Consider the following 25,882-nt stretch of genomic DNA (forward strand, 5'->3'; position numbering starts at 1 on the left):
TTTTTTTTTAAACAAAACTTTATTGATAATAGTTTTCAAATATGTTTACAACAGCACACTGTTCAAGAGGAAGTTGCGTCCTTCGCAGCACACAGGTTGAATAACCCCCGCGCCCACCCGGGGTCCCACCCCAGGCCTGAGAGCTCCTCCTGGGATGGGGAGAAATGATGAGAGGAACAAATGTGGGGATGAATGGGGTGACTCCAGACTTTTCTATTAAGAGAGAAAAAACCACAAATGGGTGGTGGCGGTGGGGGGAGAACCGGTGATTGACAGCTGACAGCTAAGCAGAGGAGGAGCGCCCAAGATGGGGGGTGGAGGGCGGAGGCTGCTGGGCGAATAAAACAAGCAGCCCCTCGCCAGCAACCCTGGCCTTGAACCCGGGGGAGGGGGCGCTCTACCTCCTTTTGCGGTGATTGCCTTCCCAACTGACAGGAGGCTGGACAATAAAATCTAGCTGAGAATAAAATCAAGGAGTTTGGGGAGAGTGTTACTGGGAGGGACGACCCTGAGCTCGGGGCTCCCCCTCTTGTCTTTTCAGGGGACGACTCCTCTTTGGCAGGGAGAGGGGCAGCTGCTTTGTCTGGGCCCAAGGGTGAAGAAAGGTCTGTTGGGGGCAGAACAGACTAGGGGCTTCCTAAAGGGGCTGAGACCCTTTCAGGCTTGACAGGGGATCCTGGGGGAAGGGGTGGGGGGAGGAGGCAGGAGAGATTAGGAGCTTGGGGGTGGGGGCCGAACCCCAGCTCCTTATTTTTTAGTCAGTCTGCTTCCCCCTTTTTTTATTAAAAAAAAAAAAAAAAAAACGATTTGAAGAGGAGGGGCATGGGAAAGGGTGGGAGAAGAAGGAGGGAGGGAGGCATTGGTGGAACTTAAATTAAGATTGTAAATTGTATTTTTTTAAAAAATTATAGCAAGTGGCCCACTGAACGTGTCACTAAAATCTCTCCTTCCCTGGCAGGATTATTCTGAAGGCAAGGTTGGCTTTTCATTCATTCACCGTTAGAAAGTGGTGCCTGTCGGGTTTTTGTCGGGTTTTTTTTTGGGGGGGGGGGAGGGGTGGCTGTAGTTAAGTTTGGGCCCCTCTTGCCACACCCTGTCCCTGAAACCAGGGAGACCTGGTCTGACCTGAAGAAGGGAAGAACTGAGAAATTCGTTTAAAACAGGCAGAAGTGGGCTGGGGTGGGGGGCTGTGGAAGGAAGGCAAAAGCAGTGGGTAGGGGTAGGCAGGAGGGCAAAGGGGGTGAGGGGGAGCAGCTGGTGTTTTGCCCCAAATACCTGGACTTCCTGCTCCCCCTACCCTGGAGGGTGGGGCTGGGCGGGTTAAATTAATGCAAGGAACTCTGGGGCCCTCTGGCTGTTCAATCCAACCCTCCCACCCCCCCACCAAAAAAAAAAGGAAAGAAAGAAAACCCATGGGGGCACAGTCACACCCCTAGAACTCGGAAAACTCCTTGCCACACTTCTCATTGATGGAGACTCGGATCTCTTCCTCCTCATAGTCGTCAAAGTTACTTGTGTCCCCAGGGCCTTTAAACTTTGGTATGAAGGGAGCTTCCACCTGGAGAGGGGTCAAGAACCACTCAGACCTCAGCAGTCAACATAATCATCATTACAACAATAAATGTGAATGGGCTAACATTCATAAGATAACTTACTCTGACCCAGGCCTGAGCTTAGCATTAGAGTGTGGACTCATCTTAAGAATCTTATAGAGACTTCCCTAGTGGTCCAGTGGCTTTGACCCTGTGCTCCCAAGGCAAGGGGTCCAGGTTTGATCCCTAGTCGAGGAACTAGAGCCGACATGCTGCAACTAACAGTTCACATGCTGCAACTAAGACCCAGTGCATATGAATACATTTTTTTAAAAAAAGAATTTTATAGCCAATACATTGATGGGCAAATTATTAATACTTTCCAGAGAGAGTAGTCTCCTGCCCAAGGTCAGAGTGGCCAAATGAGTCTGCAATTCTGTTTCTAGACCCCCACGGCTCTAAGTTGGCACATCTAGATTCACCCAGAGCCTGAAGGCTATTTTAAGATTCCCCTTCCCTTTTCATCTCTCCATTGGTAATACTTCTCCCCAACCCCCCAGAGTACCTGAGGAAGGAAGGGGGTGCCCTACCTTTCTCTGGTAGATGGCAATCCAGTCAGTTGTGGCAAACCACTTGTGGTTCTTTATATCATTGACCCCATTCTTGAGGTTCCCAAAGCGCTTGGTGAGGTCCACTTGTAGGAGGTTGCGCAGCAGATCCTTCAAGTCAGAGCTGAAGTGGGATGGAAACCGCACCTGGAGAGCAGATAACACAGAAAGACTGGGAAACCCCTCTGGAGCTTGGGGAGCCCAAAACTCTGCCTTCCTCACCCAACAGTCTTATTGGGTGGAGGACCCCAAACTGGATGGTATGTTGGAATCCCATTTAAAACAGTTTGTTGGGCCCACTGGAGTTTCTGATTCAGGAGATCTGGGTAGGGCCTGAGAGCTTATATTTCTAGCCAGTGCCTGGGTTAGGCTGATGCTGCTGGAGAGGGGACCACTTTGAGAACCGCTGCAGCAAGGGAAGAGCTATGATGTTCCCATTTGATTTTTTATTTTTCTGGCCTCACCATGAAGCTTGTGGGATCTTAGTTCCCCGACCAGGGACTGAACCTGGGTCCTTGGCAGTGAAAGCAGAGACTCCTACCTACTGGACTGCTAGGGAATTCCCGAGGTTCCCATTTTACAGAAGAGGAAACTGAGGCTTGGCAGGGTTAAACAGCTTGCCCAAGGTCACACTGAGGAGCAGGACAGGTTGGTTCCATATGTGGGGTCTGATGGACTCCAAAACTTGCATCCTTAGCCACTGCTTCTTAAGGCAGCTCTGCTGGGGTTGGGAGACTTCAGAAATATTCATGTTTTGGAGAGAAATAATCGTTTTTGTATTTCTCTCTCTCGGCATAGCTAAGGCTCTTCCATTTTTTTAAGGCTCAGTATAACTCTTCCAGCAACTTCCCCCAAACGCTTTGAGGCCATAACCTTGTATATAAGTAGTCAGTGGATTTACAGCTACAAGAACTGACTTCCAGCACCGCTCTGCTTCTTACATGCTGTGTAACCTTGGCCACCGCCTTAACCTCTCTGGGCCCGTGCCTGCCTCTCTGGCACGGGGCAGATATCCCAAGGCTGCATGAGGGAGATAATCCCGCTGAGGGTGCGTGGGAACTGTAAAATGCTACAAAGAAGGGAGTCAAGCTCATCTTCTCCTCTCCCCCTCAGAAACTTCTATGACTTTTTCTCCCCACTCTGGGCCATTTTCTTGGCAACCTCTATTCTGCCTTGTGGCAGACACCTCATCTTTCCCTTTTTTAACAACTCCACTTTGTAGTTGGTGACTCTCTTAAACCTCCCTGAGAGGCAAGTGGCTTGTTCCCCAGTTCTGAGATGGATGAGACTCAGAGAAGCAAAGATATTGGCTTGAGGTTTCAAAGTTGATGGATGGCAGAGCCAGGACTTAGAACCAGGTCAGCCCACCGAGGCTGAGCTGGGAGCCACTTCCACCACTTTCTGAGCCAGGTGGAGGGATGGCTGGTCCTCCAGGGGAGGTGGGTGAACCGAAGGCAGACTTGGGGCCCCCAGCCTCTTTCGGGACAACAGTGCTGTGTGATCTTGAACCAGACATGTCCAGTCTCTGGGCCTCAGCTTCCTCCTCCCTCACAGTGCTGTACGACCCAGGGGGTGCATGGGGAGTAGGCACTTAATGCACTCCAGGGCTCTAACAGTTCAGCCACCCCTTACCCACACCAAGCTAGAAAGTCTGCATTTGGGAAAGGAGGTGGGGCTATATGTCCGGGGTGACGCCCTCTAGGGTAGCGCCTGGGAACTGAACACACTTGTTTTTCTGCTGTCAAACTTATGGAAACTTAGGCTAAGAGGGTCATGTAGAAGTGAGATGAGGCTCATGTCAGGCAGGGCAGGAGTTTGAACGAAGCCTGGGGTTTTTGGAAACCCGTGGGGTTTTGGCACTGAAGGTCCAGAGATGAGTGAGGCTGTGTGAAGTGGTGGCCTCAGTGTGGTGGGTCTGTCTGGTATCACCACCTGGCCTGACTTCATGAACTTCTAGATTGTTCTTTTGGTTTTTCTTTGGTTGCCCCTTGAGGCATGTGGAACTTAGTTCCCCGACCCAGGGATCAAACCCAAGCCCCCTGCAGTGGAAGCAAGCATGGAGTCCTAACCGCTGGGCCATCAGGGAATTCTCAAGATTGTTCTGACAGTGATGAGCGGGGCTCCACAGTGGGCAGGGTGGACGGGGAAGTGGGCATGACGGTCTTAGGGCTGAGCCCCCTGCATCCGGGCCTCACCTTCCCAGAGACAATCTTCTCGTAGATCTGGATGGGCTGGTCGGCGAAGAAGGGCGGGTAGCCTGCGGCCATTTCGTAGATGAGGACCCCCAGGGCCCACCAGTCCACAGCTTTGTTGTAGCCCTGGAGGGAGAAGGGTGAGGTGCAGGTGTGGGGAGAAGGGTGTGGAGGGGGCGCGGGCGGAACAGGCCTCTGGGCGGTGGGAGGGGTCGGGAGGCGCCTACTTTACTCAGGATGATCTCCGGGGCCAGGTACTCGGGGGTCCCACACAAGGTCCAGGTGCGGCCTTTCACACGCTTGGCGAAACCGAAGTCTGTCACCTGCGGGTACAGGACGGGCGGTTGGCTTGGAGGGCGGGAGGGTTCAGGCCGGGGCCACCTGGGGCTGCCCCCTCGCCCGGCCCAGTGGGCACCTGAATGTAGCCCTGCTGGTCGATGAGGAGGTTCTCCGGCTTCAGGTCCCGGTAGATGAGATCAAGCGAGTGCAGGTACTCAAAGGTCAGGACAATCTGGGCGGCGTAGAAGCGCGCGTGGGGCTCACTGATGGAGATAACAGAGGAGGGGATGGGTGAGTGGGAGTGGCCATACCCGCAGCGCCCGCCGCCCCGGAGCAGTTCGGCAGGTGGGCCTGAGGAGCTGTCTCCAGCCTAGGTGATCACGATGCATCAGCAGATGGAGAAGGGGGATGACCACACACTCCAATCTTCTTGCCTGGGAAATCCCATGGACAGAGGAGCCTGGCAGGGCTACAGTCCATGGGGTTGCAAAAAGTCAGCCACGACTGAAGCGACTAAACAACAAGGAGGTGGATTTGTCAGTTTCTCTTGTGTGAGTGCTGTAAGAAGCTAAATAATGAAAAGCCTTATTTTGTGATTAAAAAAAAAAAAAAAAAGCACCCACAGAGCAACCTCCTTCATCTACAGCCCCAGGCTGGAGACAGCCCATGTGTCCATCAGCAGAGGAATGGAATCACAGGTTGCAAGAGATTCATACGATGGGATTGGACCCAACACCACCACCAGGACAAATGAGGAACATACCCAGCAATGTGGCTGGGTCTCAAAATGGTTATGTGGCGCAAGAGAAGAAAGGGACAAAAGACTATGAACTGTGTGAGTCCATTTATATCAAGTCCAGACCCAGACCAAACGCACTTATGGTGTTTGAAAGCCAGAAAGGACGTTTGCCTTTGTTGGGCCGGTGATTTGCCAAGAAAGGCATTGGAGGGAATTTTCCAGGATGATGGCTACACACATGTATGCATCTGTCAAAACTCATGGGACCGGGTATTGAAAACCTGTGCACTTTATTGTACATAAAATGTATCGCTATATAAATAAGTAAAATAAAACGAGAGCATAAATTTAAAGGACATAAAATCAACCACTCACGGGGTGACACCTAAGTCACTGTGTTTGTTTTGTTTCATGGTAGTTGAGACATTGTAGATTCAGATTCCTCAGCTCAGGGGGACCAAGAACCCACTGGGACCGAGAGACCACTTCCACGGATGATGCCCATGGACAGCCCCACGGTGGCGGGGTGGGACGTCGGGCTCACCTGAACCTCCCGATCCGTCGCAGGTGTGAGAACATCTCCCCACCAGGCACGTACTCCATGACCATGTATAAATTTGAGTTGTCCTGTGGGAAGCAGCAAGTGATCAGGGCTCTGCTCCCCAAGCCCTGGGCCCCATCTGCAGGCCTAGTGCCCCGACCCGGCAGGTGTTGAAAGTGACAACAACCATCTTGGCTCCCAAGCAGAGCACGTTCCAAGTGCCAGGTGCTGTGCTCACCAATTACCTGTCTCATTTCCTTCTGCCTGCGAGAAACTAGGGGCAGCTGTCATCCTGCTCATGGGGGCCCAAAGGGAGGGCCGGTTAGGGGTACATGAGAGAACTGGCCGGCGTGTCTGGGCTGCAGTCAGAACTCTGTGGTGGCTCATGTCTGTGACTGTCTTGAGCAAGGCTCTTGGGGCCACGGTTTTATCATCTGTCAACTGGGACCAGGATGGGCTACAGAATTTGTGGGGCCCCCCAAATAAAAGTGTGAGGCCCCTTGTTAAAAAACATAATTATCAATTTCAAGAAGGTGGCAGCAGAAGCTTAAACTAAGTGCAGGGCCCTTGAGACTGCAGGGTTCACAGACCCTGAGTGGCCTTTCCCAGCTCTCGCAGTCAAGGCTTAGGATGATGCCCAAAACAGCTCACACAGGGCGCTCATGCTGTGCTTTGAACTGTTATGGCAGCCCCAGGTGGGACTGCCATGATACCCATTTTACAGATGAAGAAACCAAGGCTCAGGGGAGTAAAGTTCCAGGCCAGAGTCACACGGCCAGGAAGTTCAGGGCCGGCACTGGAACCCAGGCTGAGTGGCATGGCTTGTGGCCATGTGTCAGGTTCTTGCTATAAACAGAATGATGATTTTGAGGGACATTATCCAGATTGAGGGACTAGCCCCAGGTTATCAAGCTAGAGGCTGGCAGGCCCAGTTGAACTTGGGGCTATCAGAGCCCCAGGCTGATTTGCACACCCCCGCCCCAACAGCGGACACCCACTGGTGGTGATCGGTCCGGCCCCAGCTCTGGGAACCCAGAGGCTGCACTGCCTGGCAGCGGCCCCGGGCTGCCGCCACTGGAACCCCACCTTGAAGGAGAACTCGAGTTTGACAAGGAACGGAAAGTTGACCGCCTGCAGGATGCGCTTCTCGTTCAGGGTGTGCTCAATCTGTTTCAGCTTCACCACCTGCAGGAGTGGGACGGGAGAGTGGAGAGGATGGGGTGTGAGCGAGTCCTTTTCCTCCTGACCACCCCCAAAAAAAGGAGAGGTGCCAGGGCCGGGCCAGGTCCTTCAGCTACAACTGTATGAGTGGGGACTTCCCTGGTGGTCCAGTGGTGAAGAATCCACCTGCCAATGCAGGGGACACGGGTTCGATCCCTGGTCTGGGACAATGCCACATGCTATGGGGCAGCTAAACCCATGTATCACAACCAGTGAGCCTGCGAGTCCCAACTACTGAAGCTCGCATGCCCTAGAGCCCGTGCTCCGCAACAAGAGAAGCCATGGCAATGAGAAGCCCGCACAGCACATAGCAACTAGAGAGTAGCCCCCACTCGCCGCAACTGGAGAAAGCCTGAGCGCACTGCACAACAAAGACCCAATGCAGTCATAAATAAATAAATAAGCTTTGACCTAAAAAAAAAAAAACAAAACCACACACACCGTTTGAGTGGCTGGGGACTGTCAAGCCCTGGGCCAGGTGCCTGTCCCCACATGGCATGCAGTCATGCAATTCAGGGCAAGAACACATGAGTCACCAGGCCACAGGGGTCAGAGCCGTGGTAGGGGAAGCTGGGGGCCTGTGGATGCCCAGATAAGGCACCCGGTGAAGTCTGAGGAGTCAGAGAAGGCTTCCTGGAGGAAGGGGCAGCTGAGCTGAAACAGAACATACAGGCAGAAGGGGCACTCAAGGGGTGGGGGGTTTAGAAATACCTTCCTTGCAACTAGAGCGTGCCCCTCCCCACAATCCAGCTGAACCCGGGGCTAATTCCTCCTCAGCCCTCAGCTATCCCCAGCAGCCGCCTCACATACTGACAGGAGTCCTGAGGAGGATGCACTGGGACCATGCAGGTCTGGAAGCCCAGATGCAGAGAAGGGAAGTGTGGTGCCCAAGGTCACATGCAGCTAGACAACCTCAGACCAGCTTGTCACACGTACGCAGTCTGGCCCCTCGGTCAGCTCTGAGCCCCACTGCAATGGGGCTTCTTCTGCTTGGTTCACAACATCCTCTGGGTCTACACCTGCACTGTCCAGGACAGTCCACACTAGCCTGAGTACTTGAAACATGGCTGGTTGACTGACAGATCAAGTTTAAAATGGAAAGTATCTTGGGGCTTCCTTGGTGGCTCAGTGGTCAAGAATATGCCTGCCAGTGTAGGAGATGGGGGTTTGATCCCTGATCTGGGAAGATCTCACCTGCCTCAGAGCAACTAAGCTCACGTGCCACAACACTGAGCCTGAGCTCCACAACAAGAGAAGCCCCTGCGATGAGAAGCCTGTGCACCCCAACCGGAGAGCAGCCCCCGCTTGCGACAACTAGAGAAAAGCCTGAGCAGCAACAAAGATTCAGCACAGCCCCCAAAAGATGCTTTAAACAATAAAACTCAGCGTATTTACAATGAAAATTAAAAAACTGATACTCAATGCAACTTTCAAGCCTGTTTGGAACAACTTGGGCTGTGTGAATCTGCCTTTTCAACTTGTCTTTTTCTTTTCTTTCCAGTGAAAATGAACATCCAAACGAAGATGTGTTCTAAGTGTAAAGTACATTCTGGATTTCTAAGACTTAGTACGGAAAAAAAAAGAATGTAAAGTGTCTCATTTATGATATTTCTACACTGGATACATATGTTGAAATGATAATATTGGAGATATACTGACTTAATTACAACACATTGTTAAGATGAATTCCACTTGTATTTTTTTAAAGCTCTTAAAATGAGGGTTCCAGGGAATTCCCTAGTGGTCCAGTGGTTAGGACTCCATGCTCTTATGGCTGAGGGTCCGGGTCCATCCCTAGTCAGGGAACTAAAATCCCACAAGCCGCTTGGCCAAATAAATAAAAATAAAACAAGGAGTCTAGAAAATGTAAAACCATATGTGATATTTTTCCTGGACAGTGCTGCTCTAGAGCATTTTGCCTGGCAAAAATATTTACAGAAAGGAGGTCTGCGTAGACATCACTCCCCTCATGCTGGAAAATGCTTGGCTTTCTCGAGACGGGCTAGGTGTCTGATGCCGCATCCATGCTGGGATTGGCACTGGTGGCTCCCTGGGAGAGGAAGCTTTCTGAAGGCAGCATGGTACCCTTCTTGCCCCTGGGTCTGGCACGTTATGGGGGTGCTCCAGGCGGTGACCACTGCCTGGGCAGAGCCCTGGTGGCCGGGGCCTGGGCCGTGTTGCAGGGCCAGACTCACCTTCTGTTTGTCGAGGATCTTCATGGCGTAGTGGTTCCCGGTCTCTGTGTGCTTCACCAGCATCACCCGCCCGAAGGAGCCCGTGCCCAGGGTCTTAATTCGTTCAAACTGATCCAAGTGGGCTGTGTTCTGTGGGCAGAGGGCTCTGGAGGGTCAGGGACCACCCCAACCCCTGCAGACTGCGCAGCCCAAGTTTGGGGCGTCCCCTCTGCCACCAGCAGAGGGGGCCGTGGGCACCGGGTAGAACGAAGCCGGTAAGGACGGGGGCGGAAAAACAAGATGGCAGAGGGCGCATTCCTCAAGGCTGGTGGCAGGGTCTGGATCCAGCCCTGGCCAGGGGCCCAGGAGCTTCTGGCAGCTGCCTGGGGGGGCAGGGGCCGCCCGTTGGAAGGGGGTGGTGGGGTGGAGGAGCCTGGCAATGTGTGATCAGGTGCCCCCATGAGCATCGATGGGTTGAATGAGGGCAGGTGAGGCGGCTATACAGGGCCCAAAAATCCTAGCCATGTCACTTGGACGTGGTTGGGAATGAGGGGGCTGTCAGTCACCCCTCCCGGGACTCTGTACCCAGGGGGCTTACCTGAGCAGGATTTTCCCATTTTTTAAGAAAATCTTCTTTGGCTTTGGCTAAGAACTCTTTCACTGAAAGAAAGACAGGAAGACAGTGAGAAGACCCCATGTTGCTGGCGTAGACCCAGGCTATTCCTGGGGAGATGCCGATTTGTGGAAAGTGGGGTGCAGTCACCTTAACCTAGAGCCTGACCTTCTCCCTGTGCCTTTGGGTTTCCTGGCTGAGTCTGAGGGTAACCCTGGGTGGGTGGGGGGACCTGATCTGGGCTGGGGCATGGGTCCCCTTTACTACAGAGAGGTGGGGTCCAGTCTCAACTCTGTCCACAATGGGGGACAGGGAGACTTGGGGGGTCACTCGTTGGGGGACAGAGAACAGTGCCTGGGCCAGCCCACCCCCACTCGCCCCAGTTCTGACCGACATTCCAGGGCCAGGGACGACGCCAGCCGAGGTATTTATAGCCTCTGGATTTGGCGGCTCCTCTGGTCCCTTCTCTGGGGAGGCCGGCCCGGGTGGAGGCCTCTGGGGCTCGGGTAGCAGGCGCCCTTGGGGGGTTCAGCTGTTGCCTTGGCCCCCAGCTGGCTCCATTCCTGCCTTTGCCAATGGAGGGCCCCTGGCTCCTGAGCCGCTTCAAAGAAAGCCTCGCCTGATGCCTGCCCCCTACAGGCCCCTCAGCAGCCCCAGGTAACCACCATCCAGCTAGCATTGAAGATTTCCCTGCGGACCCTGGGCTTGTTACTTTGTGTCCACTCTCTCCTTTGGTTTACTTGCCCCGCCCCCACATTCCTTTTATCTGCTCTCCCTATTCACCAACCCCCCCCAACTGAAGCCTGAAAACAGGCATTCCCACCAGTGTGGAACAGCACCCCAGCAAAGTAGGTAGGGGCCAGGACTCTGGGATAAGATCAAGTTCAGCTCCTGGCCTGGTCCCTAAGGAGCTGTGTGACCTTAGGCAACTGACCTCTGGGCCTCAGTTTTCCTCACTGGTAAACTGGGGATAATAATAGTAATGACCCAGTAGGGTAGTTGTGGGGACTGAAGGAGTTAATCTTGGCAAAGGGGGTTTGGATGGTGGCTGGCACAGGGTGTTAGAGCTATGTAAACGTCAGCTATTAATTTTGCTGTGAAGTATTTTTTAAGTTTTTGGGGCCTCATGGCTTGGCAGGCAGAACTTCCCTGATGAAGGATTGGACCTGCGCCCCCTACCTGCAGTGGAAGCGTGGAGTCTTCAGGGAGGTTCAAGTATATTTTAAAATAGAGATATAAAATACAGGTAGAGCACTGAATGCTCAGATCTTGAATGCACAGCCTGACGGACTCTTGCGGTGTGGACCTGTCCTTGCAATGGCCCACCTGGGGCCAGCCGTGCTGCTGTTCAGGGACCTTCTCTGTGTGTCAGCTCTGTGACACACTCAATGCTTTCCATGCTTAATTCCTACACTGATGGCTCAGAGCTGCTATTACTCTCATTGGACAGATGAGAAGACTGGCCTCTGATCACTTTCCAGTCTCTCACACCCATGAGATTAAGTGCTTTGTTTCTGACGGGTCACAGGGCACCAGGGTGGCCCATGGACAGAGCTATCCTCAACCCTGGTGTCCCTGGGACAGGCGCCACCCTAAGAGGGTCCTGCACACTTGTACTTTGGCTTTGCCTGTCATTTGCCTATCTCACCCGTAGGCAGTGCCAGGAATGCCCACAGCCTTGTGGGTAGCCACACCCCTCCCCCCATCAATCCTAACTCTCCCTCCGTGTTCCAAGAGAAGAGCCTTCTGTGGGGGGCCACAAGAGTGGCAGATGGAGGAGAGATAGTTGGCTAGGAAAGCCCTATGAAGAATGACCGGGCAGAGAGGGGGCAGTCAGGAATGGCTGAGGGTCCTCGCTTGGTATGCCTGGCTGAGCCACCAACTTGTCTTGAGGACTCTCTGAGCCTGGGGGCTGCACCGCTTGCAAGGGTTTCACTAGCGGAATCTTTCTTGACACCTTCCTTGGAAACCTCCAAATGTACACGCTGAATTCTGGATGAAGGTGGCAGGGGGGCAGGGGGTGAAGTACCCTCTTGGGACTCTACCGTCACCCACCCAAGAAGGCAGAGAGGAGTGCATTTGAGAGGAATCCAGGAGAAAAGCAGGTCCTGCTTCTTCTTTTCCTCTCAGTTGTCCCTGAGAAATGCCACATCCTGTTTTTTCCCAACGTGGTGGGTCGGTGTCTCTGTCTGTTGTTACCCCCCTAAGAGGCTCCACAAGGACGCCTTGATCCTGACACAGCCCTGCTCCGGCCTTTCCAAAGTACGGGAGGGACCAGGCTGTGTGCGCTCTCATCAGCTTGCCAGATTTGGGGGTGAGGGACAGGGTGTGGCAGTGGCAGGAAGAGAGGGCAGATAAAGAGGAATAATGATGGGGGAAAAACCCAGCCAGGAGTCCCCATACTCACCTCTGCTTCCTGCCTCTTCCAGCAGAGGGTACAAGGGCGGGGAGTGGAGTGGGATGGGGTGCTCAGGGGCCCATCTGCCCGTGGCCAGGGAGGCTCAAGGTGCTGGTTGCGGCTTAGGTGCCCAGAGGGTATGGCGCAGGTAGCCCAGGAGGCGGACAATCAGATGGCCCCAGAGAAGCAGCTGCAGCCACAGCTGGAAGGTGGTCTCTGAGTCCCCATCCCAGCCTCTGCCTGACCCCGGATCCATCCCAGGCCGCCCTGACTCTCCCAGGAACGTTCCCTTTGCAGGGAAACCAGGAATACAGCAGAGTCTCTGAGCTGACTTCCTTGGGAGGGCCTCGGGGTGGGGGTGGACAGGGGAGGAGGAGCTGGTTGCTAGGGAAGCATTTAAAGGTACCTGCTCCTGGCTGGCCAAGGTTGGTAAAGGCCCTCCTTGGCAGCAGGTGGTGGGAAGAGTCTCCTGACGGTGTCCCTCCCGGCTGGCCTGCCTGCCCTGGGGGCGGGGTGCTAAAGCTAACTTCCTGTTCCAGGGACTTCACTGCTCCCCACTGCCAGGCCCTGCCTTTCTCAGTGGTTGCTAGACTGCCCAGAGGATGGCATCCAATGTGCCCAGGGCAGTGCCCACTGGGGAGGGGAAGGAGTTAAGGCTCAGGCCCAGGCAGCAGCCAGGGCCTCCCTGGGGGTCAAGGAGGCCCCAGAACTCCATTAATTAGCTGAAAGAGCAGCTGGAGAGAAAGGCGGAGGGGGTGGGGGCAGTGAGAAACACCCTATCCCCTCCCCCAAGTGCTCTTCGAAGCTAGAGCCCTCAAATTTGGCTACTTTGAGAGAGGAATGGGTAACACTAACTCAGCCCTGCTCCTGTGCAGGGGCGGAGAGGGGCACGGCATCCCGGGATGTCCTTGGCCTCTGTCAAACCTTGCCCTGTGCTTGGCTCTGCTCTCAGCCCTGAAAGTCCAAACCGGAAACGAAACGCTAAACCCAGGGGTGGGGGAGGGGGAGGCAGCTTTGACCATCTTCCTCCTTCTTTCCAGATCCCCAAAAGTAACTGCAGGGTCAGTGGCAGCTACTTATTCCCGGGAGTGCCTGGCAACCTCGGCCCCTGCTGACAACAGGAAGTGGCAGAGAAGGGAAACCCAGCTAGCTGCTGTCTTTGGAGACTGTAGGCCTGGCCTGCTCCTGTTTCCCACAGGAGGGGTACCAGCTTCCACCCTGGTCTAGATTCCATTTGGGCTCACAGGGAAAACAGCCCGCAGAGCCCCAGCAGGAGGCAGGATCCCAGGCTCAGACCTCCTCCCCCCCAAAAAAAAATCTCAGGACCCCCTGTTCCCTGAAACCGGCTCGTCCTGGAAAGTCTGCGACAGGAAGGCCAAGCCCTAGGCTGAGCCACCCCCTAGTCTGAGTTGGACCTCAACACTGGACTGGACCACTGCCTAGTACCACCTGGACTCCATCACTGAGCCGGACCAACCCCCACTCTGAGCTGAACCCCATCAATGAGCTGGTTTACCCCATTGCCTGGGTCTGGGTCAGATCCCCACTCTGGGTGGATCGTCCACCCCACCCCCCACCCCCTTGTCTGAACTAAACCACCCATCTCCACTCAGGGTTGTTAGGAAGGGTTTCCAGGGCCAGTCAGGGGTCCACAGCCTTTTCCTCTCCACTTGCTCCCTAAACTCTACTGTAATCCCTCCTCGACTTGAGGGTCAGAGAGTGCCTGGGAAGTTGCTATAGCAACAGGGCTCAGCCTCACCATCGCTGGGGTTGGAAGCCATCACTCAGTCTTCCTCTCAAAGCACCCGGACTATGGTGGCTGGGAAGGCTCATGAGACCTGCTGCACCAGCTTAGCTGCTCATCACCAGAGCCCTACCTATAGGGGGAGCCAGGGAGTATTGGGGTGGTGGCAGGAAGAGAAACCCAACCTGGGGGCCAGCAGGTGCAGGGGAGGGGCAGAGAGAACCCCCAAGCTTCTTTAAGCCCAGGTGGACTTAAAGGAAAAACTGTCTTGGCAGGACCCTCTTGGGTACCTGTACAGCTGCCAACGCACAGACGGTGTTTGGCCCTCTCAGGCTTCTATAGTATGTCCTGAGGGCCACAATTCTTCCCATCTATGGACCTCTTGCGGAGAAGGCGATGGTACCCCACTCCAGCACTCTTGCCTGGAAAATCCCATGGACGGAGGAGCCTGGTGGGCCGCAGTCCATGGGGTCGCTGAGTCGGATACGACTGAGCGACTTCACTTTCACTTTTCACTTTCATCCATTGGAGAAGGAAATGGCAACCCACTCCCGTGTTCTTGCCTGGAGAATCCCAGGGATGCGGGAGCCTCCTGGGCTGCCGTCTATGGGGTCGCACAGGGTCGGACACGACTGCAGTGACTTAGCAGCAGCAGCATGGACCTCTTGGGGGCAATTCTCATTCTCAGGGCATGAATCTTCTGGTCTCTGGGACCTGGGGTAGGGGTTGGGGGAGGTCTGGAGGGCTTCCTCTTACCAGTCCTGTACCTTCTCCCATGGACCAGCTCTTAGAGGTACCTTTTTGGCCAGGGCAGCCAAGGCTGGACCCCCAGTTGGCACCCGTCCCCAGAGCCTCTTGGGGCCACTGCCCTCTCTCAATTCCTCTAGCTTGTTCAGAGCCCTGGGCTTGATCTTGTTTTTCCTCTGCCCTCTTAGCATCATACCCAGATGCTATGGCATCTTTGGGTACAGATTTCCCTCTTCCTTGGTGGCACAGACGATAAAGAATCTGCGTGCAATGCAGGAGACCCGGGTTCGATCCCTGGGTCGGGAAGATCCCCTGGAGAAGGTAATGGCTACCCACTCCCGTATTCTTGCCTGGAGAATCCCATGGATAGAGGAACCTGGCGGGCTACAGTCCAAGGGGCGGCAAAGAGTCTGACATAAGTGACTAACACTTTCCCCCACGCCATCCCCAGGCTGGTTCTAAATCCCTGCCCTCTTGAGAGGAGGCCAAGGCTGTCCTGCCCCAGCATGGAGACGGCAGCACAAGGGGCTCCAGGATGCCAAACGGTGCCTACTAAGGTTTGGCACTTTCCTTACTCTTGTTGGGCTGATGTCTGGCAGATGAAATTCAGGTGCCCCCTGAAGGTTGGCCTGGCTACTATCCCCACCCCCACCCCATCCTAGTTGCGGAAGAGGGCAAATTTTGCCTAACTCCATTCTCTCAGAATCGGAGCTTTGAAGCAAAGAGGGGCTTCTTTCCTCATCCTGTCTCCTTCTCCAAGAGCCCCTGCAAATCTCTGGAAGGAAGTACAGCTTAGGGTGTTTCCCAAAGTGTGACCAGGTCCCACTGGCTGGGGATGAACTGATGTTAACGATATTTTGCCTTTCTAGTTACATTATATCTTAAGGTGTACCAGAGAGAATATAACTGGTATAGCAATCCCATGATTTCATTTATATTATTTCTCAGGACGGATCAAAACTTACATCTGAACAAAAGTGAGTCAAAATTTTTATTTCAGTTAACAAAATAGAAGTGAATATAGTGAAAAATCAGGGGGGCAGCTTGGAAATGTTTGAGTTGGGAAATTCTGGGGTCCAGGAATTTGGCTGGTAGACGGAAATGGATGTGAATCCTGCTTCTGTGGCATCATCTATGTCAAACTCAGAGAGCTCATTTGTAAAATGCAGGTAACAGCCTGTTATGAAAAATCACTCGAGCAGATAGATCTATGGAGACCATTTAGCCTGGCACATCCTAGCTGCCCAGTAAACAGTGGCTCTATTTTATCCTGATAGTCCCTTCCTGGGTGTCCAGCCTGTGCTCTGAATTAGCGGTTCCTTCTGGAGCTTCTGATCTTTTTCTTGGGAATCCTTTTCCCTGTGTGGCTTTGCCACCCCACCTCTCTCCACTGCATCTGTTTGATACGCCTTGAAAGTTTTCCAGGACTATGTCATCTCCCCAACTTTCAACTGAGTCACTGAAATATACAACTGCCTGCCTCTACCTTCCACCTCTGGGCTGGCCTCACCTGCTGGGGGCCCAGCCCCTCCCCTTCTGTCTACTCCCCTCCAAGCTCATGCCCAGACCATTTTTGGTCACTACCCACCTGCTCCTCTGTCATCAAGCGCTCAGCTACAGGCACTTGCCTCCCTTTCCCCCGCCCATCAGTGACATGTCAGGCTTCTCCATGGCTGCTCAGCAGCTATAAGTTCTGCTATTTGAATCTGGGTGGAAATAAAGTTCCCTGGCTTCCATGCTTGGGTCTTTCTGGGAGGGAGCATTCAGGGAACTCAGACACTGGGATCTGAGACAAATAACTGGGAAAGGCATATTTGGATGTGGCCATTCCTTTTCAACTCTATTTCTGGGTAACTGGAAGGGGATCCTAGTTGAGGCCCAATTTTAGGGCTGGAGTGATGACAATTTGAGAGCTGGATGACTTGAGGAAGGAGCTCAAGACCATTTCTGAAGGCATTTCCAGGTACAGAATCTCTTTCCCTGGGGGCTGAAGGTGGAAACAGGCCCCCCTCTGGGTGAACCCTGGGGATGATCAGAATCTGTCTCTCAGCAAAGCAAGTCATTAGATGTCACCCACTACTCTTCCCAACTGTCATCCCTTGAGTCCTCTTTCTCACCATCCCAGCTCTAGCTGCATGAGCCCTGGTAAACTCACTCTTAATCCCCTACTTTTCATCCCAAGCCAGGAGCAGGTAAAGAAGCCTGAGGGACTGGGTGAATGACCAAGCCTCAGTTGTGACACAACCATTTATTGAGGGGCCCTCCAAAGAGCCTAGAACTCACTGCACAGCAGGAGATGGGAAGGGGCTCTCTGCTGAAACCCCTCACCCCCAAAGCCAAGAAAGAGGACGCATGGAATTCCAGTACGATTGTCTCAAACCTGGCTTTGCAAGCACAGAAGCAGTTCTCTAGGTTCACAAACAGTGTGCGACCCCAGCCAGGGACAGACGCTTGCTTGGAGAAGGAAGCACAAGCAGAGAAGCAGTGACAGGATGAGAGAGGGGCAGAGGGACCCAGAAAGATCCTGTCCCCCATGCCAAGTGACACAGAAGGGAAAAACAATGCTGGAAGTGGCTCTGGGAAATGCTCAAGGGTGGGTGTGAAGAGGGGCTGTGATAAGGTGAAGAGGGGAAGGCAGGAGAAAGATGGCGGGGGCTGGAGGGGGTAGGGGTGTGGTCACCAAGTGGCCAAGGTCCCTGTTGGGCGGAGGCAGACCCCATAGCACTCCCAGGCTGGCAGAAGCCTGGGTCGGGGTTTGGCAGTGAGTCTCATCTGTGGAAGAGGTGAGTGAGGAAGTGGGGCGATTAGAACCTGCGGAGAGGGACCAGGAAAGTAGGGAGTTAGGGTGGTGATAGGGCCCATGTGGGGGCCCAGCGGTCATACGTGCCATGGTTGGCAGTGACAGCTGAGAGGGGAGCACAGTCTTTGCAGTGGAGGGGAGGTTTTTGGCAACGGGGTTCCTACGAGGTCTTCTACGGGCCCTGGGCCCCAACCTTGGACAGGCAGGGGGAAGGGGCGCCTGGGGGTACGCAGAGCCAAATGGGGGGGGGCGGGGGGGGAGGGGCCAAGCAGTGATGGACAGGGAAGAGGCTGGCAGCGCGAGGCCGGGATCGGGGTCACGGCCCGGGCACTCACCGCTCTCTTGCTCACTGCCCTTCTTGGCGGCGGCGGCGTTGCCCATCGCGGCGGCGGCGGCGGCCGGGGCCGGTCCCGGAGCTGCGGCGCGGCGGGTGCTGGAGGCGGCCCGCGGCCCCGGAGCACGCTGGGCGGCGGCGGCGGCGGCCCCTCGGGTTGGCTGCGCTGGCTGAGGCGCCGCGACCCCCGCCCAGCCCCTGCTTCCCGCGTCTCTCCGCGCCCGCCCGCCCGGGAACCTCAGCCCAAGTCCGCTGGTGCTGTCCGTGACGCCCCCGCAGCCCGCAGCTCATTGGCCTAGGCCGCCCTGACTGACGGCGCTGCGCCGCCATTCATTGGCCCTTCGCAACCCTCCCGCGCTGCCATAGGCTCTCGGCCTCATGACGCGCTCCTAGGACGCTTGGCCACTCGAGCGCTTGCGAGACCCCAACCGGGCGGGCCAAAACGTCTGATTGGCGGAGGCTTCCGACAGGGCCCGGGGTCTGCCCAGCGAGGAAAGCAATTGGTGGAGGCGCGCTGTCCGGCAAGCCCCGGCAGAACGTTCAGTGTCAATCCCTGGGTGAGAGGGCGGGGCGGAGGCGCAGTCTGCTGCCCCGGCGCGCCGGCGGCCGCTGGCCGGCGGCCGCGCAGCGCTCCGAAGCCCAGGAGGCGGTCCAGGCAGTCGTTCGCCCGGCCCCGTGCGCGCCGCAGTCCCCCGCCCCCGTTCGGTGCGGCAGCGGCTGCGGGCCAGCCAAGGTTGGCGCCTCGGCCCCCCCAACCCCAACCCCGGCGCAGCCGCTGTCCACCTGCCAAGCGGGGGAGGGGCGCGGCAGGCGCCGCGGGTCATAGGTCGCCGGGCCGCTGGCCGTCGTCATTCATAAGGCCTGGCGCAGGATAGCAGCAGCAGGGTCGGCTCCAGGATGGGACCCTGCTGGAGGAGCTTCAGGAGGATGCTGGGCTCTGGGAGTGGGGCGCTCAGTAGACACCTCTTTGCTGGGTGCCTACCCTGGCCTCATGCCAGTAAGAGCTGGCACTTGTTCAATACATTACTTCGTACCACACTCCTTTCACGTAGGTATTATTATCCCCATTTTACAGATGAGGAATCTGGCACAGCCAGGTTGAGGATTCCCTCTGGGCAGTGCAAAAGGAACCTTATCTCCTGAAACAGAGTAGCAAGATGCCCCTTCCTTCAGCGTGCGTGTGTGCATAATTAGTCGTGTCCGACTTTGTGACCCCATGGAATGTAGCCCACCAGGCTCCTCTGTTCATGGGATTATCCAGGTAAGAATACTGGAGTGGGTTGCCATTTCCTCTGCCAGGGGAATCTTCCCAACCCAGGGATTGAACCTGCGTCTTTTGTGTGTCCTCCAAAGGCAGGCAGATCCTTTACCACCTGGAAAGCCCCTCTTCCTTCAGGGTCCCGTTTAAATACAGACGGCGTGAGGACGGTCAGTCTCCCACCGCCACGTCTGTGACATTCGGGTCTGGTTCAGTCTATGCTGGGCTGGGGGTGGGGCGCTGCCTTGTACATTGTAGTGTTCAGCAGTATCCTGCCGCCCCCCACCCCCTTCACCATGCCAGTAGAGCCTCCTTTTCTTCTGCTACCTGTGACAGCTAAAACCATCTCTGCCATGCTGAGCCGCTTCAGTCGTGTCCAACTCTGTTCAGCCCCATCGACTGGAGCCCTTCAGGCTCCTCTGTCCATGGGATCCTCCAGGCAAGAATATTGGAGTGGGTGGCCATTTTCTTCTCCAGGGGCTCTTCCTAAGGGAGAGATTGAACCCTCATCTCTTAAGTCTCCTGCATTGGCAGGCGGGTTCTTTTACTAGTGCCACCTGCCACCAAAACCATCTCTAGACATTGTTAAATGTGCCCTGGCTGGGTAGAAAACTGCTGCCCAGTTGAAACCACTGAGGTAGAGGAAAGCCCAAACAGGAAGTGATGCCAGGGGCAGGGAACTGGATGAGCTAGCCTCCCTCAGCTTGGGGAGGCTGACTGGTCTCAGGTCTACAAGCCAGCTGGCTGCTCTGAGCCTGGACTGGTATGACCTGTACACCCCACCCAGGAGCCATCTAGACCCATGTTCCTAAGTCCACCTTCGTTTCAAGGAGAGAAGTCTGGGTTTTCCTGTGAATTATGGGGAAATGGCTCACCACTTCACCTGGGGATGTGGAGGTATGAAGTAAGTTTAAGTAAAATTTATATGTGGGTCCTCAGCAATGCTAATTTCTTCTGGTGGGTCAAGGTCATGACAAGTCTGAACAATCACTGGTTATGCTTTATCTACAGAACAGCTGGGTTGCTTAAATTTTGACAAAACAATCTTCCTGGACCTCAGTCTGGAATAAAACTATGACAAGACAATAAAAAGAAGCAAGTAAGGGAGAAAGGGGCAGTCAACCTACTGGTTGAGGCAAGACGGGCCCCCCCCACTGCCCCCATCATGAGGAGATAGACAAAACCGCCTCAGCCTACTGGAGACAAAAGCAGAAAGAATCTAGATGAAGTGCTTTTTATTTTCAAATCAACCAAACATTTAATATAAAAACCCTTTAATACACAAACTGCAATCACAACAGCATCCACGTAGCAGCAAGGGAACAGGGGTGAGGGTGAGGAGCATGGCAGGGGAAGGAAGGTTTTCAGGGTCCCTACTGCTTCCCTGGTCTGCACTGTGGCCTGAGAACATGAGGTCTTGGCAGAGTGCAGATCAAGGCAGCCAGAAGCAGAGGACCAAAACTGAGACAGACTGAGAACAGCAGGACCCTCCAACACGCCATTGTCTCCAAGGGGCAGCCTCCAGGGAAAGCCAGATCCAGTTGGGAGGCAAGAGGAAGGTGGCTATGACCCAAAGGAGAGTCAGCCATCTTACCTCAGCATCCTGCTGATCACCTTTTTGGGAACAGAGTTTTCCAGAGGGCTGTTGAATTGAAAACTCTTAAAAAATCATCCTGGCAAAAGGACAGAAATTGTGTCCGAGTCTATCTTCTACCAAGACTCCTGGCCTGGGACTCCAGGCAGCTGGGTGGCTCTGCTCAGATGGTTGGGAAGGGAAATGAATGGCAGAGCCTTTGGCCCAACAGGGTTGGAGCCTTGCCAGGCATTGACCAAGAAAGCCTCAAGGCAGGCCAGGGAGGTCTGTGGGAAAAGTTTTGGGTCAGTGGCACTCCTGGGACGACGGTGGCACAACGGCCTGCACGTGGAGTATATAGTGTGTGTAGAAGAGAGAAAGGACACAAGACAGAAAGAATTAAGAATTGAAGTACCAGGTTCTTTCAGGCCTGGGCAGTAGAGGGGAGATGACCCTCTGGGCCAGGGCTAGGAAAGACCAGAAGCCCCTTCCTTTCTGGGGGCCGAGTTTGACTGGCTTGGATATAGCCGATGGCCCCAGAGTCCTCCATGTGGCCTTCCCAACGCTCTCCGGGAGGCCTGGCTGCCCCTTCCAGATGTGCCAGGAGAGACTGGCCATGGTCCCAGCTGGGCCCAAGTAGGGCCTGGAGTCCCACAGTTAAATGCAGTCCATGGAGTTCTCAGGGAGGAGGCCCGGGATGCAGCTGGGGAGACCCAAGCCCTTGATGGGGGTGCAGCTGAGGGGGAGACCGCAGCCCAGGGTGGAGTCCTGGTTCTCTATGGCCTCCAGTCTGTCCATGTTGTTGTCCCAGTTGATGTGGAAGCGGGTCACCCGGGGGTTTGAGGCCAAGATGTTCCGCTGGAGCTGGGATAGGAAAAGGAACAACAACCCTTGTTAGCATGCCCTCGTGTTCCTCCCACAAAACGGTGCACTCTCAGACCCCCTCCCGAAGCCCAGGAAGAGCCGACTTTGCTTATTCCATTACCATCAACAATATGCGCGCAACTCCAGGGAAGGCCTGTGTGCCATGACTTAGGGCTGGGGCCTATCTAATCTTAATTTTATCATTATTTTTTTTTCTTAATATATATATTTGATTGAAGTATACATAGTTGACTTACAGTGTTTCAGGTGCACAACAAGGTGATTGTTATATTATTTTTCAGATTATTTTCCATTATAGGTTATTGTAAGATATTGACTATAGTTCCCTGTGCTATATAAACCTTTGTTGTTTGTAGCATATCTATTTTTTTTAATTGAAAATCTAGTATTCATACTAAGTCAAACAAGTGGAATCAAAATGTCATAAATTTTTTAGGCAAAAATTCATAAGTTTTCTAAAATATATATATTACATGTATTATATACAAAAAAAGCTTTTGTGTGTGTATATATACACAAAAGCTTTTCTACTACATTTGATAGAGGCTTGAGAAAGAACATATTATTGTTTTTATTTGGCCATACTGCATGGCATGCCGGGTCTTAGTTCCCCATCTAGGGATCGAACCCATGGCCCCTGCATTGGAAGTGCAGTCTTAACCACTGGACCGTCAGGGAAGTCCTGGGGCCTATCTTATCTTGATTCTGTGAGGCAAAGTTCTGAGAAACGTAGACCTTTCTCTCTCGTTCCAGGTGCTGTGAGAGCTGAGCACCACTTGGAAACCTTAATAAGTGACCTTGGCTCCCAATTCCAGGGACTCAGCTACCCCCAGGTGCAGAGGAGCCAGCCTGTCTGAAGCAGGAAGTGTGGAGAAGAGCCCCACCTGAGAGAAGTCTGGTTTCGGGGGCGGGTTCTCGCGCAGCTCGGGGCTGAGGTACTCATTGTTGACATAGTAGCCGACTCGGATGAACTCCTGTCCATGGTATGTGCAGGTGATGAGGACCACGGTCACTCCCACGGCATCGGTCTCCGGGATGAGGGATGGGTTGGGGGCATCCGCCTGGGGAAACACATGCTGGGCTTGAGTACTGACAGTATCATCTTACCTGGTAATATGATTCTCAAGCAATGTGTATTTACAGATTCAAAAGGGTGGTCCCTGCTCTGAGGAGGTTTCAGTTGAGGGAAGAAGACAGAATCCATCATGCCCATGCCCGCAAAGTGCCGAATGGGGCAGATGCCACCAAGGAGACGTACATGGCACTGAAGAGGAACGCAATAAGCAAGAGGGTTGTTGTTGCTTAGGTGCTTAGTTGTGTCCGACTCTTCTGCGACCCCCTGGACTGTTAGCCTGCCTAGCTCCTCTGTCCATGGCATTTCCCAGGCAAGAATGCTGGAGTGGGATGCTGCTTCCTTTTCCAGGGGATCTTCCCAACCCAGGGATCAAACTCGCATCTCCTGCATTGGTAGAGGGAGTCTTTACCACTGAGCCACCTGAGAAGCAAGGTGGAGAGCAGGATAAAATGAGGCTGAAGAGGTGGGCAGGTAGGTATCAGTGAATTAAAGGCTTGGGAAAGGTTGAGGATGTTTAGCAGAAGATAGGTGTGGCATTGCTCGTTCCATCTGAAAATTCGACTCTGGAGGTCAGTGCAGCTGCAACAGGAAAAGAGCTAAGTGGGGGTCGGGAGGCCAGGCAGGGGGCTACAGAAGTCATCCTGGAGAGAGGGCAGTGGCTTAGACCAGGCCTTAGAGAAGGACAGAAGTGGACTGATTTCGGGGGGTGTTGCTAAGAACAGGACCGCTATTCAACTGGTGCAAAAGGAGACTAACACAACATCAAACCGTGGGGCCTTGGGTTCAAAAATTAGTTAAGTTTCAGCCAGTGATGGCAGAACATTATAGCAAGCGTGGGGCCCTGTGTGACTGTATGGGTCGCATGCCCCTGTTGTGGGGTAGAGTAGATGGGACTGGCCAGTGGATGGGGTAGAGGTGGGCTAGGAGTTCGGTGATGGGAAGAGGTTGCTGAGATTGGGGCAGGAATGGCCGGGATTAGGTAAGTGAATGGATTTGAGCCCTGGCTCTTAAACTTTACTGTGTCTAAGAATCATAAGAAACCTCCATTCTGACAACCCCTGTGATGCTGAATTATTTAGTTTCTAAGTTGTATCTGACTCTTCTGTGACCCCATGGACTGTAGCCCGCCAGGCTGCTCTGTCCATAGGATTCCCCAGGCAGGATTACTGAGTGGGCTGCTGTTTCCGGCTCCAGGGGATCTTTCCCACCCAGGGATCGAACCTGCGTCTCCTGCACTGCAGGTGGGTTCTTTACCCCTGAGCCACCAGGGAAGCCCATGATGCTGGATTGGAGCCACTTAAAAGCTACACTGGATCCTCATTAGTCACACACTGCATATATTTGAAAATTCGACTATTTGCTCAAATTTATTTGCAACCCCCAAATCAACATTTGGGGGCTTTCACAGTCATTGAAGGACATGGACAGACAGAGCACAGGTGGGATCTGAGTAGCTCAGTGTGCATGCTCCTACTTGAGGCAGAACGAGGCAATCTCAGACTAAATGTGTCTTTTTTTTGCCATCTCTAGGCCACAGTTTCTTCGTTTTTGTTGGTAATTTTGCTCTTTAAAAGGGCCCTAAACGTGGTGCTGAGTGAGGGCTGCCGTGTTCCTAAGAGCAAGAAGGGATGTACCTTATAGAGAAAACACATACGTTAGGTAAGCTCTGCTCAGGCATGAGTTATTGTCCTGTGGGCCATGTGTTCACTGTGAATAAATCCAAAATAAGGTGTCTTTAAACAGAAAAACACATAAAACAAGATTATGTATTGACTGGTTGACAAAAATGTTGACTTGCAGAAACTTAACACTGTATTTCCTCTAGGGCAGGGATTCCCAACCTCCTGGATCTAATGCCTGATGATATCTGAGGTGGAGCTGATAATAGAAAGAAAGGGCACAATAAATGTAACGTGCTTGGGTCTGTGGAAAAATTGTCTTCCCGGAAATCAGTGCCTGGTGCCAAAAAGGTTGGCGACAGCTGCTCTACGGGCAGTGGTTTGGGATTCATTAAATTCAGTGTCCACAGCAACTTTGCAGAACTCCCGTGAGTAACAAGAATCAGCTATAAATTGGTGGCTCACGGTAAGAGCTATGACGTAATAGAGATGGGAGATGTCTGAACTACCTTTGAGAGGTCAGACGGTGCTTGAGAGGATCCGAACCTGGACTTGGACCAATGAACCGTCTGTGTGCTTTTGTGTCAGAGAGGACGTTTCTAGGTGTCAGGGTCCAAGGCCGAGTCTTTCTTACCTGAAAGACGAACATGTGTCTCCCTGCTGGGACAGGGCCAACCAGTACTGAGTCTAGGATTTGATCAAACTCCTCGCTCTCAGCTGAGCCAACGTAAATGATCTTCCACTCCAGGTCTGCAAGGATACGAGGTGTTAGGAATGGAAATAATTTAACAGCAAGAAAGCTGGGAAAGGGCCTTCTCGTGGTAGTTTTGCATCGGTCCTTAATACATTGCTGCTGCTGCTGCTAAGTCGCTTCAGTCGTGTCCAACTCTGTGTGACCCCATAGACGGCAGCCCACCAGGCTCCGCCGTCCCTGGGATTCTCCAGGCAAGAACACTGGAGTGGGTTGCCATTTCCTTCTCCAATGCATGAAAGTGAAAAGTGAAAGTAAAGTCAGAGTTGTGTCCAACTCTCAGCGACCCCATGGACTGCAGCCTATCAGGCTCCTCTGTCCATGGAATTTTCCAGGCAAGAATACTGGAGTGGGGTGCCATTGCCTTCTCTGCCTTAATACATTGGTAGATTTTAATTCTCGAGGACACCTGACATCCACTGGAGGTAACCTGCCCAAGTCTGAATCCCCATTTTGTCCTGTGACCTTGAGAAATTCTTTAAGCTCGCCATATCTCAGTTTCTGCATCTGTAAAATGGGGAAAACCTGGGAGGGTTGCTGTGAATAATAAAGTCTATTAAAAACATTTTTTTTTAATTTTAATAAAGAACACCTGACATCCACTGGGTACCCAGTGCCAGAGTGAAGCTCTATTTCCAGGGGGGAAATTTCTCCTGTGGGCCTAGCTTGGCCAGGTGACCTTGACTCTGCACCTCCAGGGCAACTCAGGCCTCTCAGAGCCTGAGGGTGAACCGTATGGCAGAGGCTGAATTAAGGGCCACGTGACAGAGGCTCGGGGACATGCTGAGGAGGGAAGAGC

General features: G+C 53.6%; 2 protein-coding genes and 1 long non-coding RNA gene across 4 annotated transcripts in view; 1 reads left to right on the top strand and 2 right to left on the bottom strand.

Moving 5' to 3' along the window:
* On the bottom strand, positions 1-18,024 carry PRKACA (protein kinase cAMP-activated catalytic subunit alpha). Its single transcript, XM_040240914.1, has 10 exons — positions 17,924-18,024; positions 9,885-9,946; positions 9,308-9,436; positions 6,978-7,076; positions 5,895-5,977; positions 4,748-4,874; positions 4,560-4,655; positions 4,336-4,458; positions 2,123-2,287; positions 1-1,558 (listed from the first exon to the last, which is right to left on the bottom strand). Exons 1-10 carry the CDS (start codon positions 17,967-17,969, stop codon positions 1,433-1,435), a joined length of 1,056 nt encoding a protein of 351 aa, XP_040096848.1. The 5' UTR covers positions 17,970-18,024; the 3' UTR covers positions 1-1,432.
* On the top strand, positions 17,498-25,646 carry LOC120864092. 2 transcript variants are annotated; one of them, XR_005721131.1, is made up of 6 exons: positions 17,498-17,571; positions 18,998-19,183; positions 22,392-22,621; positions 23,062-23,176; positions 24,244-24,372; positions 24,539-25,201. It is a non-coding gene; the product is annotated as an uncharacterized LOC120864092 (long non-coding RNA). The 2 variants fall into 2 exon arrangements; XR_005721130.1 differs by lacking the exon at positions 17,498-17,571 and adding an exon at positions 18,501-18,655 and having other exon boundaries at positions 22,782-23,176; positions 24,539-25,646.
* Positions 20,394-25,882, bottom strand: part of ASF1B (anti-silencing function 1B histone chaperone) — a 12,071-nt gene continuing 6,582 nt past the window's right edge. The window contains exons 2-4 of the mRNA XM_040240915.1: positions 24,967-25,082; positions 22,523-22,699; positions 20,394-21,617 (exon numbers count right to left, since the gene is read on the bottom strand). Of these exons, the coding sequence (XP_040096849.1) occupies positions 21,411-21,617; positions 22,523-22,699; positions 24,967-25,082 (500 nt within the window). The 3' untranslated portion in view covers positions 20,394-21,410. The remainder of the gene's footprint in view (positions 21,618-22,522; positions 22,700-24,966; positions 25,083-25,882) is intronic.

This window comes from Oryx dammah, unplaced genomic scaffold, assembly GCF_014754425.2.
Source record: "Oryx dammah isolate SB20612 unplaced genomic scaffold, SCBI_Odam_1.1 HiC_scaffold_5, whole genome shotgun sequence".
NCBI lineage: Eukaryota > Metazoa > Chordata > Mammalia > Artiodactyla > Bovidae > Oryx > Oryx dammah.

What these genes read in the sequence shown, in the direction of transcription:
- PRKACA (XM_040240914.1), bottom strand. Translation starts at nt 17,969, where the DNA reads ATGGGCAACGCCGCCGCCGCCAAGAAGGGCAGTGAGCAAGAGAGCG. An exon ending in CGGAGATCATCCTGAGTAAA is followed by an intron (nt 4,459 to 4,559) that starts GTAGGCGCCTCC and finishes TTCTCCCTCCAG; the next exon opens with GGCTACAACAAAGCTGTGGA. An exon ending in AGAAGATTGTCTCTGGGAAG is followed by an intron (nt 2,288 to 4,335) that starts GTGAGGCCCGGA and finishes TCTGCTCTCCAG; the next exon opens with GTGCGGTTTCCATCCCACTT.